At 52.5% G+C, this 13,590-nt stretch overlaps 1 protein-coding gene across 1 annotated transcript in view; it reads left to right on the top strand.

Annotated features, from left to right (window-relative positions):
• Positions 1-13,590, top strand: part of LOC138247220 (uncharacterized) — a 230,892-nt gene that overhangs the window by 74,469 nt on the left and 142,833 nt on the right. The window contains exon 3 of the mRNA XM_069201951.1: positions 11,707-11,920. Within this exon, the coding sequence (XP_069058052.1) occupies positions 11,707-11,920 (214 nt within the window). The remainder of the gene's footprint in view (positions 1-11,706; positions 11,921-13,590) is intronic.

Below are 13,590 nucleotides of genomic sequence, written 5' to 3'. Positions count from 1 at the left end.
CAGAAGTTGTAAGGCACCCTGATGCTGTTTGCAGCTAAGTTATTTGCATAGACAGATAATCCATGTTTTTCTAGGCCGGGAATATGAAGAGCAAAAAAAGATAAAACGTGCCAAAGATTCCTCCACTTGCAGACAAATCAGACATAAAGGGGGTCATTCTGACCTCGGCGGTAAAAGGCCCTTACCGCCGGTCAGAAGACCGTCAACATACCGCCGCGGCCGCGGTAAACCGCCACGGTCATTCTGACCTCCAACTGCCAAACCGCCGAAAACCCGACATCCACGGAAGGCCGCCTCATCAGCGGGCAGCAATAAACTGGAGATGACCAAACCTCCACCACCACGCCAACACAAACACGCCCATGCCATTACGACCCACGAATCCACGCAAAGGTCTTTCACCCGTGGTATCCCATTGGCGTTACACACCGCCGCGATCAAAATACACACACCTTTACAAAACACAGCCACATTGGACAATTCGAAATACACACACCTGATACACATACACACACCACTCCCACACATCCAAGCAACTATAAAACACACACCCACATCACCACAAACCCCGACTACTAGAAAATCGGAGAGAAGGCAAGAGAGAGAGAGAGAAAGAGCACAGCTATCGCAAACCCCAACACACACAGGAACCCAACTTCATCAACCACACCACATCTACGCACACATCACCACACACCACCACTCACATCACCACAAACACCACCCCACACCTCATCCACATCACCCCATGGCACCCCAAAGACACCCCAGGTTTACGGACCAAGAACTCAGGGTCATGGTGGAGGAAATAATAAGGGTAGAGCCCCAGCTCTTCGGCACACAGGTGCAACACACCACAATAGCCAGGAAGGCGGAGCTATGGCAAAGGATCGTCGACAGGGTCAATGCTGTGGGACAGCATCCCAGAAACCGGGAAGACATCCGAAAGCGCTGGAACGACCTACGGGGGAAGGTACGGTTGATGGTCTCAAGACACAACATCGCTGTGCAGAAGACTGGCGGCGGACCCCCACCCACTCCTCCCGAATTCACTGCATGGGAGCAAGAGGTCTTGAACATCCTGCATCCTGTGGGCCTCGCTGGAGTAGGCGGAGGAATGGACTCTGGTAAGTCTAATCCCAACTACCCCCTCCCCCCCAACCACCAGCATGCCAACCCACACCCCCACCCTCACCCCCAACCCCCCAGCACACATCCTCCCTGCCAATGTGTCACCAGCACAACCCACCCAACCCAAAACCAAACCCTAAATGCCAACACAAACCATCGACACCCATCACCTATGCATGACCACTGCACATACCCATCCCCGCCCACAAACCACCCTCACAACTCCTCCCACAAGGGAATGCCAGCACTGGGGGACAAGGGCACCCACAAATCGCACGCCATGGAACACACAGAAGCAATAACCATACTCTTTTACCCCTGCAGGGCCCGAACGCCAACACACCGGCCAGGAGGGTCCAGATTTGTCCATCCCACCCCTAGAACAGGCCCCCAGTGAGGACAGCAGCTCTGTCGACCTAGAACCTGATGACCAGCCCGGACCATCGGGGACCTCTGGACAGTCGGTTCCCCACACACAGACACAGGCCACAGCAGGCCCAACCCCCTCTGGGAATATCAGCACAGCTCCCACCCAGCGGGCCCATGCCTCTGTCTCCAGGACAGGTCAATTAGTGGTGTGTCCGCCACTACAGGGCACCCAGGCTGACCCAACACCCCAACAACAACAGGGACCTGGGGGCAGTGGTAGTGGGCACGCCGTCCAGGGGACAGAGGCCCGGGGAAACAGGGCAACTGGAAGGGCTGCTGTGCAACAGGGGGGGGAGGACAGGCCCAGGGAACCGACTCTCCAAGAGGCCCTCACCACCATCATGGGAGCATACCACCACTCCCAGGAGACGATGGCGACGGTACTGGCCAGGTTCCAGGAGATCCAGGCACAGCAGGAGGAACGGTACATGGGGTACAGAGAGGAGCTCAGGAACATCGTCCTGGCCCTCAACCAAATAGTCACCACATTGCGGGACCATCTGGCACCCCAAAGGGCCCCTGTCACCAGCCTGGACCAGGAACAGCCTACCACCTCCGCCGGCGCTAGTGGACAGGAGGCCCCCACACAACGACAGGCCGCCAGAACCCCACCTCCTGCTGAAGATCAACCACCCCGCAAGAGGAACCTGAGATCACAAAGGAAGACAGAGTAGGATGCCAAGACCCCCGCCAGCATAAGATACCCCCTGATGTCATTCCACTGTCCCACATTGTCACCCTGTCCAACCTTGAACTGCCCCTGCTCCATCCTTCCACAGGCATATGGACAATGCACCTGTGCGACTGAGAACTGGACTCTGCCATGGACATTACTCCACCCCCACCCATCACTGTTTAACTATCATCGACCTATATGTAGCACTTTAAATAAATCACTAATTGCACTTAAAACACTCAGGAGTCTGCTTGTATTCTTAACAAATGTATTACACATAACGGTTCAAAAATGTTCAGTTACATTGTGATGACAACATACCAATGTCAATGTGCTTTACTCCATGGGAAAACAAAGCAGAAGTCACGCAGTGGGTCATACAGCTTTGGAAAGGGAAGGGAAAGTCACAATTCAGTTGAAAGGAACTGGGGGGAAACACAGAAAGTAGAGATGCAGGAGGCCTGAAGTAAATGCCAAATGGCGTGGGGGATTCTTACCTGTGTGCTACTGAAAATACTGTTGTATAACTGTGTCCCCGTTGTCCGTGTCGTCCCCGTCGTCTTCCTCCTCTTCACTCTCCACAGGCTCCACAGCTGCTACAACACCACCATCTGGACCATCCTCCTGCAGGAAAGGCACCTGGCGTCGCAATGCAAGATTGTGAAGCATACAGCAGGCCACGATGATCTGGCACACCTTCTTTGGTGAGTACATTAGGGATCCACCTGTCATATGCAGGCACCTAAACCTGGCCTTCAGGAGCCCGAAGGTCCTTTCTATGATCCTCCTAGATCGCCCATGGGCCTCATTGTACCGTTCCTCTGCCCTGGTCCGGGGATTCCTCACTGGGGTCAGTAGCCACGGCAGGTTAGGGTAACCAGAGTCACCTATTAGCCACACACGTTGTCTCTGTAGCTGTTCCATCACATAGGGGATGCTGCTATTTCGCATGATGTACGCGTCATGCACTGACCCAGGGAACATGGCATTTACATGGGAGATGTACTGGTCAGCCAGACAGACCACCTGGACATTCATAGAATGATAACTTTTCCTGTTTCTATACACCTGCTCATCGTCTTTTGGGGGTACTAAGGCCACATGGGTCCCATCAATGGCACCAATGATGTTGGGGATATGTCCAAGGGCATAGAAGTCACCCTTCACAGTGGCCAAATCACCCTCCTCAGGGAACACAATGTAGCTCCGCATGTATTTCATCAGGGCAGACAACACTCTGGACAAAATCTTAGAAAACATAGGCTGAGACATCCCTGATGACATGGCCACTGTTGTCTGAAAAGACCCACTTGCCAAAAAATGGAGGACTGACAGAACCTGCACCAGAGGGGAATTCCTGTGGGTTGGCGGATGGGGGACATCAGTGCTGGCTCCAGCTGGGCACACAGTTCATGTATAGTGGCTCGGTCAAGTTGGTATCGAAGTATAATATGACGTTCCTCCATTGTCGACAGGTCCACCAGCGGTGGGTACACGGGAGGATTCCTCCTTCTCCTCGCAAGTCCCAGCGGACGGTGCCTAGGAAGGACAACATGGAGCACTGAGTCAAGCAACCCACAGGTACGTAACTAAAGCTTGCACAGTACACGAATTGCTATGCATTGAATGGCTTGTATGAGTGGCAATGCAAGGCCTAGGCCTGTGTGACGCATTATAAATTAAGCCATGTGGGCCCTTGAAATGGCGGCTGCCTGACCTGAGAAGTGTGACAGTGGGATGTGAGGTCAATGCGCTGGCGTGACACACCGTGGCGATAGGCGGTCGAAGACCGCGGCGCCAAGCCGCATTGGTTAACATTGAACCCTATGGGCTTCAGGAGCCAATGACTGGGTGCGCCGGCGGTCGCGGGACGCACCGCGGCAGTACGCACCGCCGCGGGCGTGACCGCCATTTTCTATCTGCTTAATCACTCGAGACCTGATCATCCACAGGAGAGGACCTATACTGCAAGTGCTGCTGTGACCTCGGTCTGGGAGATACTATGGCTGCTGCGACTGGGGAAAGGGCCCCTGCCTTCACATCTGAGGAATTGGATAAACTTGTTGATGGGGTCCTCCCCCAGTATGCGCTACTCTACGGTCCTCCAGACCAACAGGTAAGTACACTGTGTGCACGTTGAATGGGCTATGCCTGTGTTGAGTGGGGTGGATATAAGATGGTGGGGTGGGGAGAGAATGACGAGTGCAAGGCACGACAGATGACAGCATGTGCCACATGGCAAGGTTGGGGAGGGGGGGCCAATCACATCTAACATGCATAAAAATTATGATATTTCCAATTCCACCCTGTACATGTCAAATAGGTCAGCGCCCATCAGAAAGTCGACATTTGGCGTGCCATCGCCAAGGAAGTCCGGACCCTGGGGGTCCACAACAGACTGGGCACCCACTGCCGCAAGAGGTGAGAGGACATCCGCCGCGGGACCAGGAAGACCGCCGAGTCACTGCTGGGGATGGCCTCCCAACCTAGGAGGGGTGCCAGTCGTACCCTGACCCCCCTGATGTCCCGGATCCTGGCGGTGGCCTACCCCGATTTGGATGGGCACGTGAGGACATCACAGCAGACACCAGGGGGTGAGTACCAGCACATTCATCTATCTTTACGCGCAGTGGAGGTGCCTGGGTGGGGGAGGAGGGCTGTGGGTGACATTAGGCCAGGGCGCTTTCTGTAGTGTAGTCCTCTCCTTTAGCCATGTCCCTGTGCCCCCGCCCACCACCTCTGTAGGGTGACAAGTGCAGCTATCCATGGTCCTGCATCACCCATGTGCGCGTTTGTTGTCCCTAGACCTGTTGGCCTAGTCACAAGTACTGAGTAGTGTACCCCGATTGCGCGGCTTAGTGCATGAGGCTCCTGTGTCTGTCCTCTCCGCCAACGGTGTGGACAATGCATGCACTCAACCTGTTTTTATTTCTGCCCCCACCCTTTTTCTTTGTCTTCTTGTGCATGTGTGCATTAGCATCATCAGGCGGAGGAGAATTGGCACCGGAGCACGAGGGAGCTGCAAGTCACAAGGCCCCGGTGGGCCATGGCACAGACACCGAGGCCACCAGTGATACGGAGGGCGAGGGGAGCTTCACAACGGGGACCCGTGGTGACACCAGCGACACCGACACGTCCTCGGATGGGAGCTCCCTAGCGGTGGCGGCAACATCCGTGCCCCCCGCCTCTACAGGTACAGCCGCCACCTAGCGCACCAGCTTCGCCCTCCCACCAGCCCCTCAGCCTTCGCTCCGTGCCCGCTCGCCCAAGAAGGCGGGCATCTCCTTCGCCCCAGGCACCTCAGGCCCTGCCCCTGTTACCCCTGCTGCCCTCAGTGAGGAGGTCATTGACCTCCTACAGACCATCATTGTTGGGCAGTCTACCCTTTTGAATGCCATCCAGGGGGTAGAGAGGGAGGTGCATCGTAGCAATGCATACCTGGAGGGCATTCATTCGGGTCAGGCTGCCCATCAACGATCGTTCAATGCTCTGGCCTCAGCACTGACGGCAGCCATTGTCCCTGTTTCCAGCCTCCCTCTTCTAACTGCCTCCACCCTCTCTCTGTCTCCTGTTCCTCAGCCTATCCCATCCACACCATCAGACCAGCCTGCACACACCTCAACACCCAAGGGCAGCTCATCCAGACATAAGCACAACAGATCACACAAACATTCACCCAAGCAACACCCAGATGCAGACATGCCAACAGCCACTACCACCTCTGTGTCCCCCACCTCCTCGTCTCCCTCCTCCCTCCCTGTGACGTCTCCACTCACACCTGCATGCACACCACCAACAGCCAGTACTTCCATCACCAGCACACCCTCCAGTACAGTCCGCACACGTGCAGTCACCACCCCCACTGCCGTTTACACGTCCCCTGTGTCCTCTCCCACTGAGTCTGTCACCCCCTCTTCCAAGACACACAAACGCAGGCAGCCACCCACCCAACAGCCAACCACCTCACGACAGCCTCCTGCCCATGCACCTTCACCCAAGGACAGCACACCTGACTCTCCTACAACCACCTCCTCTTCCTCCACTCCCATAACCACTGCACCTACCCTTTACCTTAGTCCTAAAATTTTTTACCTCTCCAGTCTTGACCTCTTTCCCTCCCCTGACCCACCCCCTCCATCTGCTAAGAGTCCCAAGAGCACCTCAGCCACCACCAGCCCGGGTTCAGGTGTCACCGTGGTGCATGGATTTTGGAGTCCCCCCTTTGCCAGCAGTGATACATCGGTCAGCAGCAAGGGGACATCCAGCCCCCCCCCTGGAAAGAGGACCCGTAAAGTAAGGGGCCGCCGCGAGAAGCCTGACACGGCTGCCCCCAAGGACCAAAGTTCTGCCACTTCACCTGCCACAACATCCAGGGGAGGCAAGGCCCAGAGAGCCACATCGAAGGAGGGCAAGGGCAGCAGGGCGGAGAAGTCAGCCAGCAGGAGCGCGGACCAGGAGGGCCCCACAAGCCCCATCCCGGGTGTGAGGGAGGACAGCCAAGGACCCAGGACACCGTCAACGAAGGGTCCAGCAACGGCACGGTCGGAGGGCGACTGAGCAGGGAGTCCTGGCCAGGTCTGACTCCCTTGAATTGCAGGACAAGCACCGCTGAACAGGGCCCTGCCGTGCAGAAAGGCACCGCTGAACAGGGCCCCGCCGTCCAGAAAGGCACCGCTGAACAGGGCCCCGCCGTCCAGAAAGGCACCGCTGAACAGGGCCCCGCCGTGCAGAAAGGCACCGCTGAACAGGGCCCCGCCGTCCAGAAAGGCACCGCTGAACAGGGCCCCGCCGTGCAGAAAGGCACCGCTGAACAGGGCCCCGCCGTGCAGAAAGGCACCGCTGAACAGGGCCCCGCCGTGCAGAAAGGCACCGCTGAACAGGGCCCCGCCGTGCAGAAAGGCACCGGTGAACAGGGCCCCGCCGTCCAGAAAGGCACTGCTGAACAGGGCCCCGCCGTGCAGAAAGGCACCGCTGAACAGGGCCCCGCCGTGCAGAAAGGCACCGCTGAACAGGGCCCGCCGTCCAGAAAGGCACCGCTGAACAGGGCCCGCTGTCTCAAGCACCGCTCCGCTGGGCCCTTTCTGTCAAGCACCGCTCCGCTGGGCCCTTCCTGTCAAGCACCGCTCCGCTGGGCCCCGCCGTCTCAAGCACCGCTCTGCTGGGCCCTTCCTGTCAAGCACCGCTCCGCTGGGCCCCGCCGTCTCAAGCACCGCTCCGCTGGGCCCTTTCTGTCAAGCACCACTCCGCTGGGCCCCGCCGTCTCAAGCACCGCTCCGCTGGGCCCTTCCTGTCAAGCACCGCTCCGCTGGGCCCTTTCTGTCAAGCACCGCTCCGCTGGGCCCCGCCGTCTCAAGCACCGCTCCGCTGGGCCCTTTCTGTCAAGCACCGCTCCGCTGGGCCCTTCCTGTCAAGCACCGCTCCGCTGGGCCCTTTCTGTCAAGCACTGCTCCACTGGGCCCCGCCGTCTCAAGCACCGCTCCGCTGGGCCCTTCCTGTCAAGCACCGCTCTGCTGGGCCCCGCCGTCTCAAGCACCGCTCCGCTGGGCCCTTTCTGTCAAGCACCGCTCCGCTGGGCCCCGCCGTCTCAAGCACCGCTCCGCTGGGCCCTTCCTGTCAAGCACCGCTCCGCTGGGCCCTTCCTGTCAAGCACCGCTCCGCTGGGCCCTTTCTGTCAAGCACCGCTCCGCTGGGCCCCGCCGTCTCAAGCACCGCTCCGCTGGGCCCTTTCTGTCAAGCACCGCTCCGCTGGGCCCCGCCGTCTCAAGCACCGCTCCGCTGTGCCCCGCCGTCTCAAGCACCGCTCCGCTGGGCCCCGCCGTCTCAAGCACCGCTGGCCCATTGACAGTGCCGGTTCTGTGTCGAGCTACTGTTCACGCTGCACTCGGGCCACCCTGCCTCCTCCATTGCCTGTGGAGACTGTTGTCCACTTGAGAGACTGTGGCTTTGCACTCCCCAGGATGTAACAGTGGGCAAGCCACCCACTGTAGAGACTTGAGAGACTGTGGCTTTGCACTCCCCAGGATGTAACAGTGGGCAAGCCACCCACTGTAGAGACTTGAGACACTGTGGCTTTGCACTCCCCAGGATGGCACAGCGGGCATGGTGGCCCCGTCGTGGATCTGGCGTCGTGGACTCATGTGGCTGTGGTGCCCCCCCTTCCCTTCCCCCTGAGGTGCCTGTAGTTTTATCATCTGATGCCCCTGCAGTGTTCTCTCCAACGGACTCAGGTCTCCTGTGTGGGCTTTGCCCATTTGTTGATACACTTTGGCCCACGGACAGTTGAAATTTCAGTGACTGGCCAGGACTTATTGACTCGATTTATCGGTGACGCAATGTTTTCAATTGATTTTTGTTTTCATTTTCCTGTTTTACCATGACTTCAGTGAACCTATTTTAGACATCTATTTGGTTTCTCACTTTAATTATATCTTTTCTTAATTCCGGGGGGGTTGGGTGGTGTCACTTTGACTTGGTGCTCTGCATTGGTGTGTAGATAGTTGGGGGGTGGGTGTATTGCGTATGTGTGTGCCCGTAACCCTTCCTCCTCCCCACTCCCCTGTGTCGTAGGTGCGGGACTCACCGTTGTCGTCTGCGCCGGAGTTCGTACTCGTGGTAGATGAGCAGGTAGACGAGAGCAGGTAGGATGTTTAATTCGGGTTCCATGCTGTCCTCTGTCCTCGTGGAGTGTATAGAGGTGAGCGTTTTCCCGTTCGTAGTCTGTTTCCGCTGTGTTTTTATCGACGGTGCTCCCGCCCCGGAAAAGGTGGCGGATTGGTGAGTTGTGATAGGGTGGGCGGTACATTGTCTCCCGCCTGCCTGTTGGCGGTGACCGCCGCGCTGTTTGTTTGTCCCGCCGTGGCGGTCGGAGTGTTAAGGTGGCGGTCTGTGTTGGCGGTTCCCGCCAGGGTCAGAATTCTTTTTTTTTTACCGCCTGCCTGTTGGCGGGTTGGCCGCCGCTTTATCACCGACCGCCAGGGTTGGAATGACCCCCAAAGTGCTTATAAAACAGTAGAGGTAAGATGCCATAGCAACATTTTGTAGCATTCTTGCAGCTGTGGCCGAGGTGTGGTCTAAAAACGGCTCAAAGACAGCCTCAAGTTTAAGGTCTAAGAATTTACAAATTAAGGACCCTTGAGTAGCACTCCTGATTTCGACTTCATGAATATACACCCAATATGCATTCTTAAGGGCAGTCCTAGAATGGTATCTCCTAGAGGGTGAGAGATACGACAATGCGCCTAAGCCTATTTGAGACAGAAGATTTTTAACCTTACATATCCAATTAATTTTGCATGAGTTATCCTGGGTAACCCTGTTCTGAAAGGAGCTTTAATAATCCACAAGAGCCGGCGAGTAATTCAACTTTCGCCAGAACAATAATTGTTTAATTGAGCTTTGTGGGTCATGACTTTCATGCCCAGGTCATGTTGGAGTGGTATTAGTGGGGTATTTTTTGGAAGGTTGGTTAGTGCTCATTATGCATATACTTCTCTGCCACCAGCAGTGGAGTCAGATCAGCATTATCCCACAACTCAGCCCCATAAAGGGTGGTACCCTCAGCGATGGCCCTAAGGACCTGTGGAGCAGGGGAAATGTACCTAGATCATGATGACCTATAGAATGGGAGAATGGGTGCAGAGTGCTGGGAAAGGTTCAAGCTACTCCTCTTGACCTAGGCAACCAGGACATTGAACTGGTGAACTTAATTCCCAAAAGAATGAATTCAGAAACCTTGTCCAGCAGACTGCCCTCCAGCAATATCAAGCACCTAAAAGACCTGTGAGGTCTGAGATCCATAAACTTTGTTTTGGAGTGGCTGACCACCAATCCCAGGTCAGACAAAAGGCCGCAAATATATCCACTAAAAGTTGGAGGCCACTATGGGGTCTTTGACATCAATAGGGTGTCATCAGCAAATAAATATATATAAACCATCCTATGTGTTCTAGTAATGCCGGTTGGTTACTTCCAACCCATGTTATTTGTATGGGTTGGTGGGTGCAAGTCCTGCTGTAAGTAATCCAAAATGCTTCTTCTTACTGTACCAGGAGAGACACAAAAAAACAGACCACACTCCAGGGTCTGTGGCAAAGCAACTTTATTAGTGGTAATGCGTTTCAACCAAAATAGTCTTCGTCATAGCATATCAGTGCAGGTGCTCCATGTCCTTTAAAAACAAAGTGCAACATGGACACTGAGCCGATACTAAGAAGTTGTTCTCCGCCTAAAAATAAAAATACAAAAATAAACTTTATTGTATAAACACAGTATTACAAGACACTATAGCAAGGAAGGACGAGAAAGGAAACATCGTATTGCTCCTATTGTATGCTTTCATGGATGAAATTATTTTATTAATTCATAATCTTTTAACAGATGTAAATTAATGAATTACAATCTTCATATTGAATGTTCAACCAGTAACATTATGGTTTATGAACGTGACACACAGTTATCCTCAAAGGCGATGCACTGATCTTCAATTAACACCATTACAAAACACTATAAGTATAATCGTTTAAATGATTAAAAATGAGGCATTCAAGTGCTACGTTTCACATGTAGTTTTCTCCCCAACATGTTATCTCAATGGTATTAAATACGCCTGGTTATGAACATGGTTTCTGAGTGCTCCACTGGTCAATGTCCTAGCCAAATGGGTATAATATAGACAGTGCTTTAAATGGAAAAATAGAAGAGCAGGTACTCTGTACCAGAGTACCTGCTTGTTTCTGAGAAGTGCCGGTACTCTCCCTCGCAAAATAAAAAAGTGCCGGTACTCAGTACCGGAGAGTACCGGCCCATTTAAAGCACTGAAGATAAATCATATATTATGATGGATTACATTGAATTATTATTCAGTTTTTAGGAAATGTGTTAGCTAATGACACATGAAATGTAATTGACCAAATATTGTTTAAAGATTTAGTTTAAGTTCATAGATATTTATTACTTTGAAAAAGCTCTGCCATTGCACGAAGCACTTGATGGCTGGTCACCTTTGTGTGGCAATTATCCAATAAAGGGAAAATGATAGGTGAATTTTAGAGTGTAAGTCCCTGTAAATGTCTTATATATGTGCATTGAGAATGAGGTCAAACCCAGAAGCACCCACACCAACAACAGAAGAAGGGTAGGTGCTTGCGAGGAAACTTTGAAGTGTGAGCAAGAGGCACTGAAAAGCAAGTCTTTCCCTTTTCCATTTCGGTTTGGAAATGGTACACAAATATTTAAATAGAATTTTGCATTGGCAGTGTCTGGGCTCAACAGCAGCAGATAATATGACCAGATCCCACCACACTTCTCTAAGATAGAATTCCATACCTATTATCCCGAAAGACTTCCACCAAACCAAAGCCCTGGGGCAAAACCTCACATGGACATTCCACACTATCACTGCCACAGTATATGCGACAAGCTGCTTTGCTTTCCACCATACTCACAATAAATGTTTTTCTCCTCCCCTGCAGGTGATAAATGGCAGCCACCTAAACGTGCTCATCAGTAGTAACGAAATGAAAGATTCCCGGAAAGCAAGTACAGATGGCAAATTTGAGATGGATGATAACGAGTCTCTCATTATTCGTGAGATTCAGGTGGAAGATGCTGGGATGTACCGCTGCGCTCTGCGTGCCCCGTTGGGAGCGAGGAACCTGGAGCTAGAATCCAAACTAATTGTTCCAGGTGAGGATATTATTTACTGACTATCGGCAAAAGAATGATTCTGCTTTGAAATCTAAAGTGAGGTTGGACTAATGAAGAGAGGAGCTGTAATCAAGAACTGGATCAAGGCGAGGTTCTAGCTGCACAATTTCGCAAGAGCTATTTTACCTATTCAAAGGGAATCTTTTGTACGTCATATAACCTAGGTGATCAGCACCTTCATTCTTCTAAATATTGAATTCTGACTGTATACCTCCGATATTCTTGTGATTCTGTAGGCTTCTTTTCCAACCTGCAGTTCATTTGTGGAGTATGTACACCAACACATGCCTCAATCAGATCATTCAGGCATTTATTTCACCAGGCATTCTCCACAAAACCAACTCCCCCATAGAAGGTGGAGGGTGGCAGTAAGTGTTCACCAACTTGATAGTCCGCAATTGTCCTACTCTTACCTATTGTCTCCAAACTCACTTCCCTCCTTGGTTGTCCAACTTCATAGGCACTGCTCTGGAAACGTTAAGTGCTGTACAAAAACCTAAATTATATATAAAAAAAAAACACTGATATAAATACAACTTTCTTACGATCCAACGAGGGAGTGATGTGATATGTATTAAATATGCCACTTACAGGTCAGGTATGAATTTGGATTAATGTCCAAGAGATCTGTGGCAGACGATATACTCCAGTGAGGAGGTGAAGCTTGGAAAATGCACTACCTTTTGTAGGAGGCTAGCTCTTTATATAGTGCACAAAAATGATGTACCCTGTGCAGAGAGTCCAATCAACCCTACCTTTGTTTATAGAGGTAAAAACTAGACCCCCTAATGCTCTCATTTTTGTGGTAGCTTGGTCGAGCAGTTAGGCCAATCTTGGAGAAGTGCTAAGCATTTGTTGTACTCAGAGTATCAATAAATGTGGACATAAACTCAAAAGAATAATTTTAGACCAGTTTACAAAAAGTACGTAAAATGTTTATGAAGTTTTTAAGACCAAGATCATAAAAATTGGGTAAGAACTTTTTAAGTTATGTTTTTTCAAAGTTTAGCAAAAACAGTCTTTTTGTGCATAATTACACACCATAGGAATCAATGGGAGAAAACGTTTAAAACTGCATATAAAATGAGGCAATGCATTTACCAGTGTCACCTTCTGCTTTTAGGTCGAGGTCATTGATGGGTCCGGTGGGCCAGCAGGAGAAATTCAGGCTGTTCACGGTTCAAGCAGGAGCAGCTTCTAACATTTTGGAGCTGGTGAAGGACAGGCGAGGGGGACCACTGGAAAATGCACTGCGGAGGCGAACTTCAATTTAAGTCCGGTTGGTCCCCTTGGAATGTAGAGGTCACAAGTGGTGGGGGAGCCTTAGAGCACCGCAGGTTCTCCGGTGCAGGGGCCAGAGAGGCTGGGTGCAGAGTAGATAGGTCATCCAAGAGATGTGCGCAAAGGTGCCCTTGAAACCAGGAGGCAGGTAACTTTGGACGTGGTTTGCAAGTCAGCAGGGCCACTCTTGGGGATGATTCTTACATGTCCTAAAGTCGCTCGACTGGTGCTTCCTTCTGGTCCTTGGAGAGTCCATAGAGGACTTTTCTTATGGGTGTCTGATGTTGGGGGTCCAGTACCCCTAGCTATTGCACAATTCTGCCACTGGAGGTTGCAGCACCACTAACCTTGGCATACTTGCAAGTTTG

Source organism: Pleurodeles waltl, chromosome 7, assembly GCF_031143425.1.
Source record: "Pleurodeles waltl isolate 20211129_DDA chromosome 7, aPleWal1.hap1.20221129, whole genome shotgun sequence".
Taxonomy (NCBI): domain Eukaryota; kingdom Metazoa; phylum Chordata; class Amphibia; order Caudata; family Salamandridae; genus Pleurodeles; species Pleurodeles waltl.
This window is presented reverse-complemented; position numbering and strand designations above follow the sequence as displayed.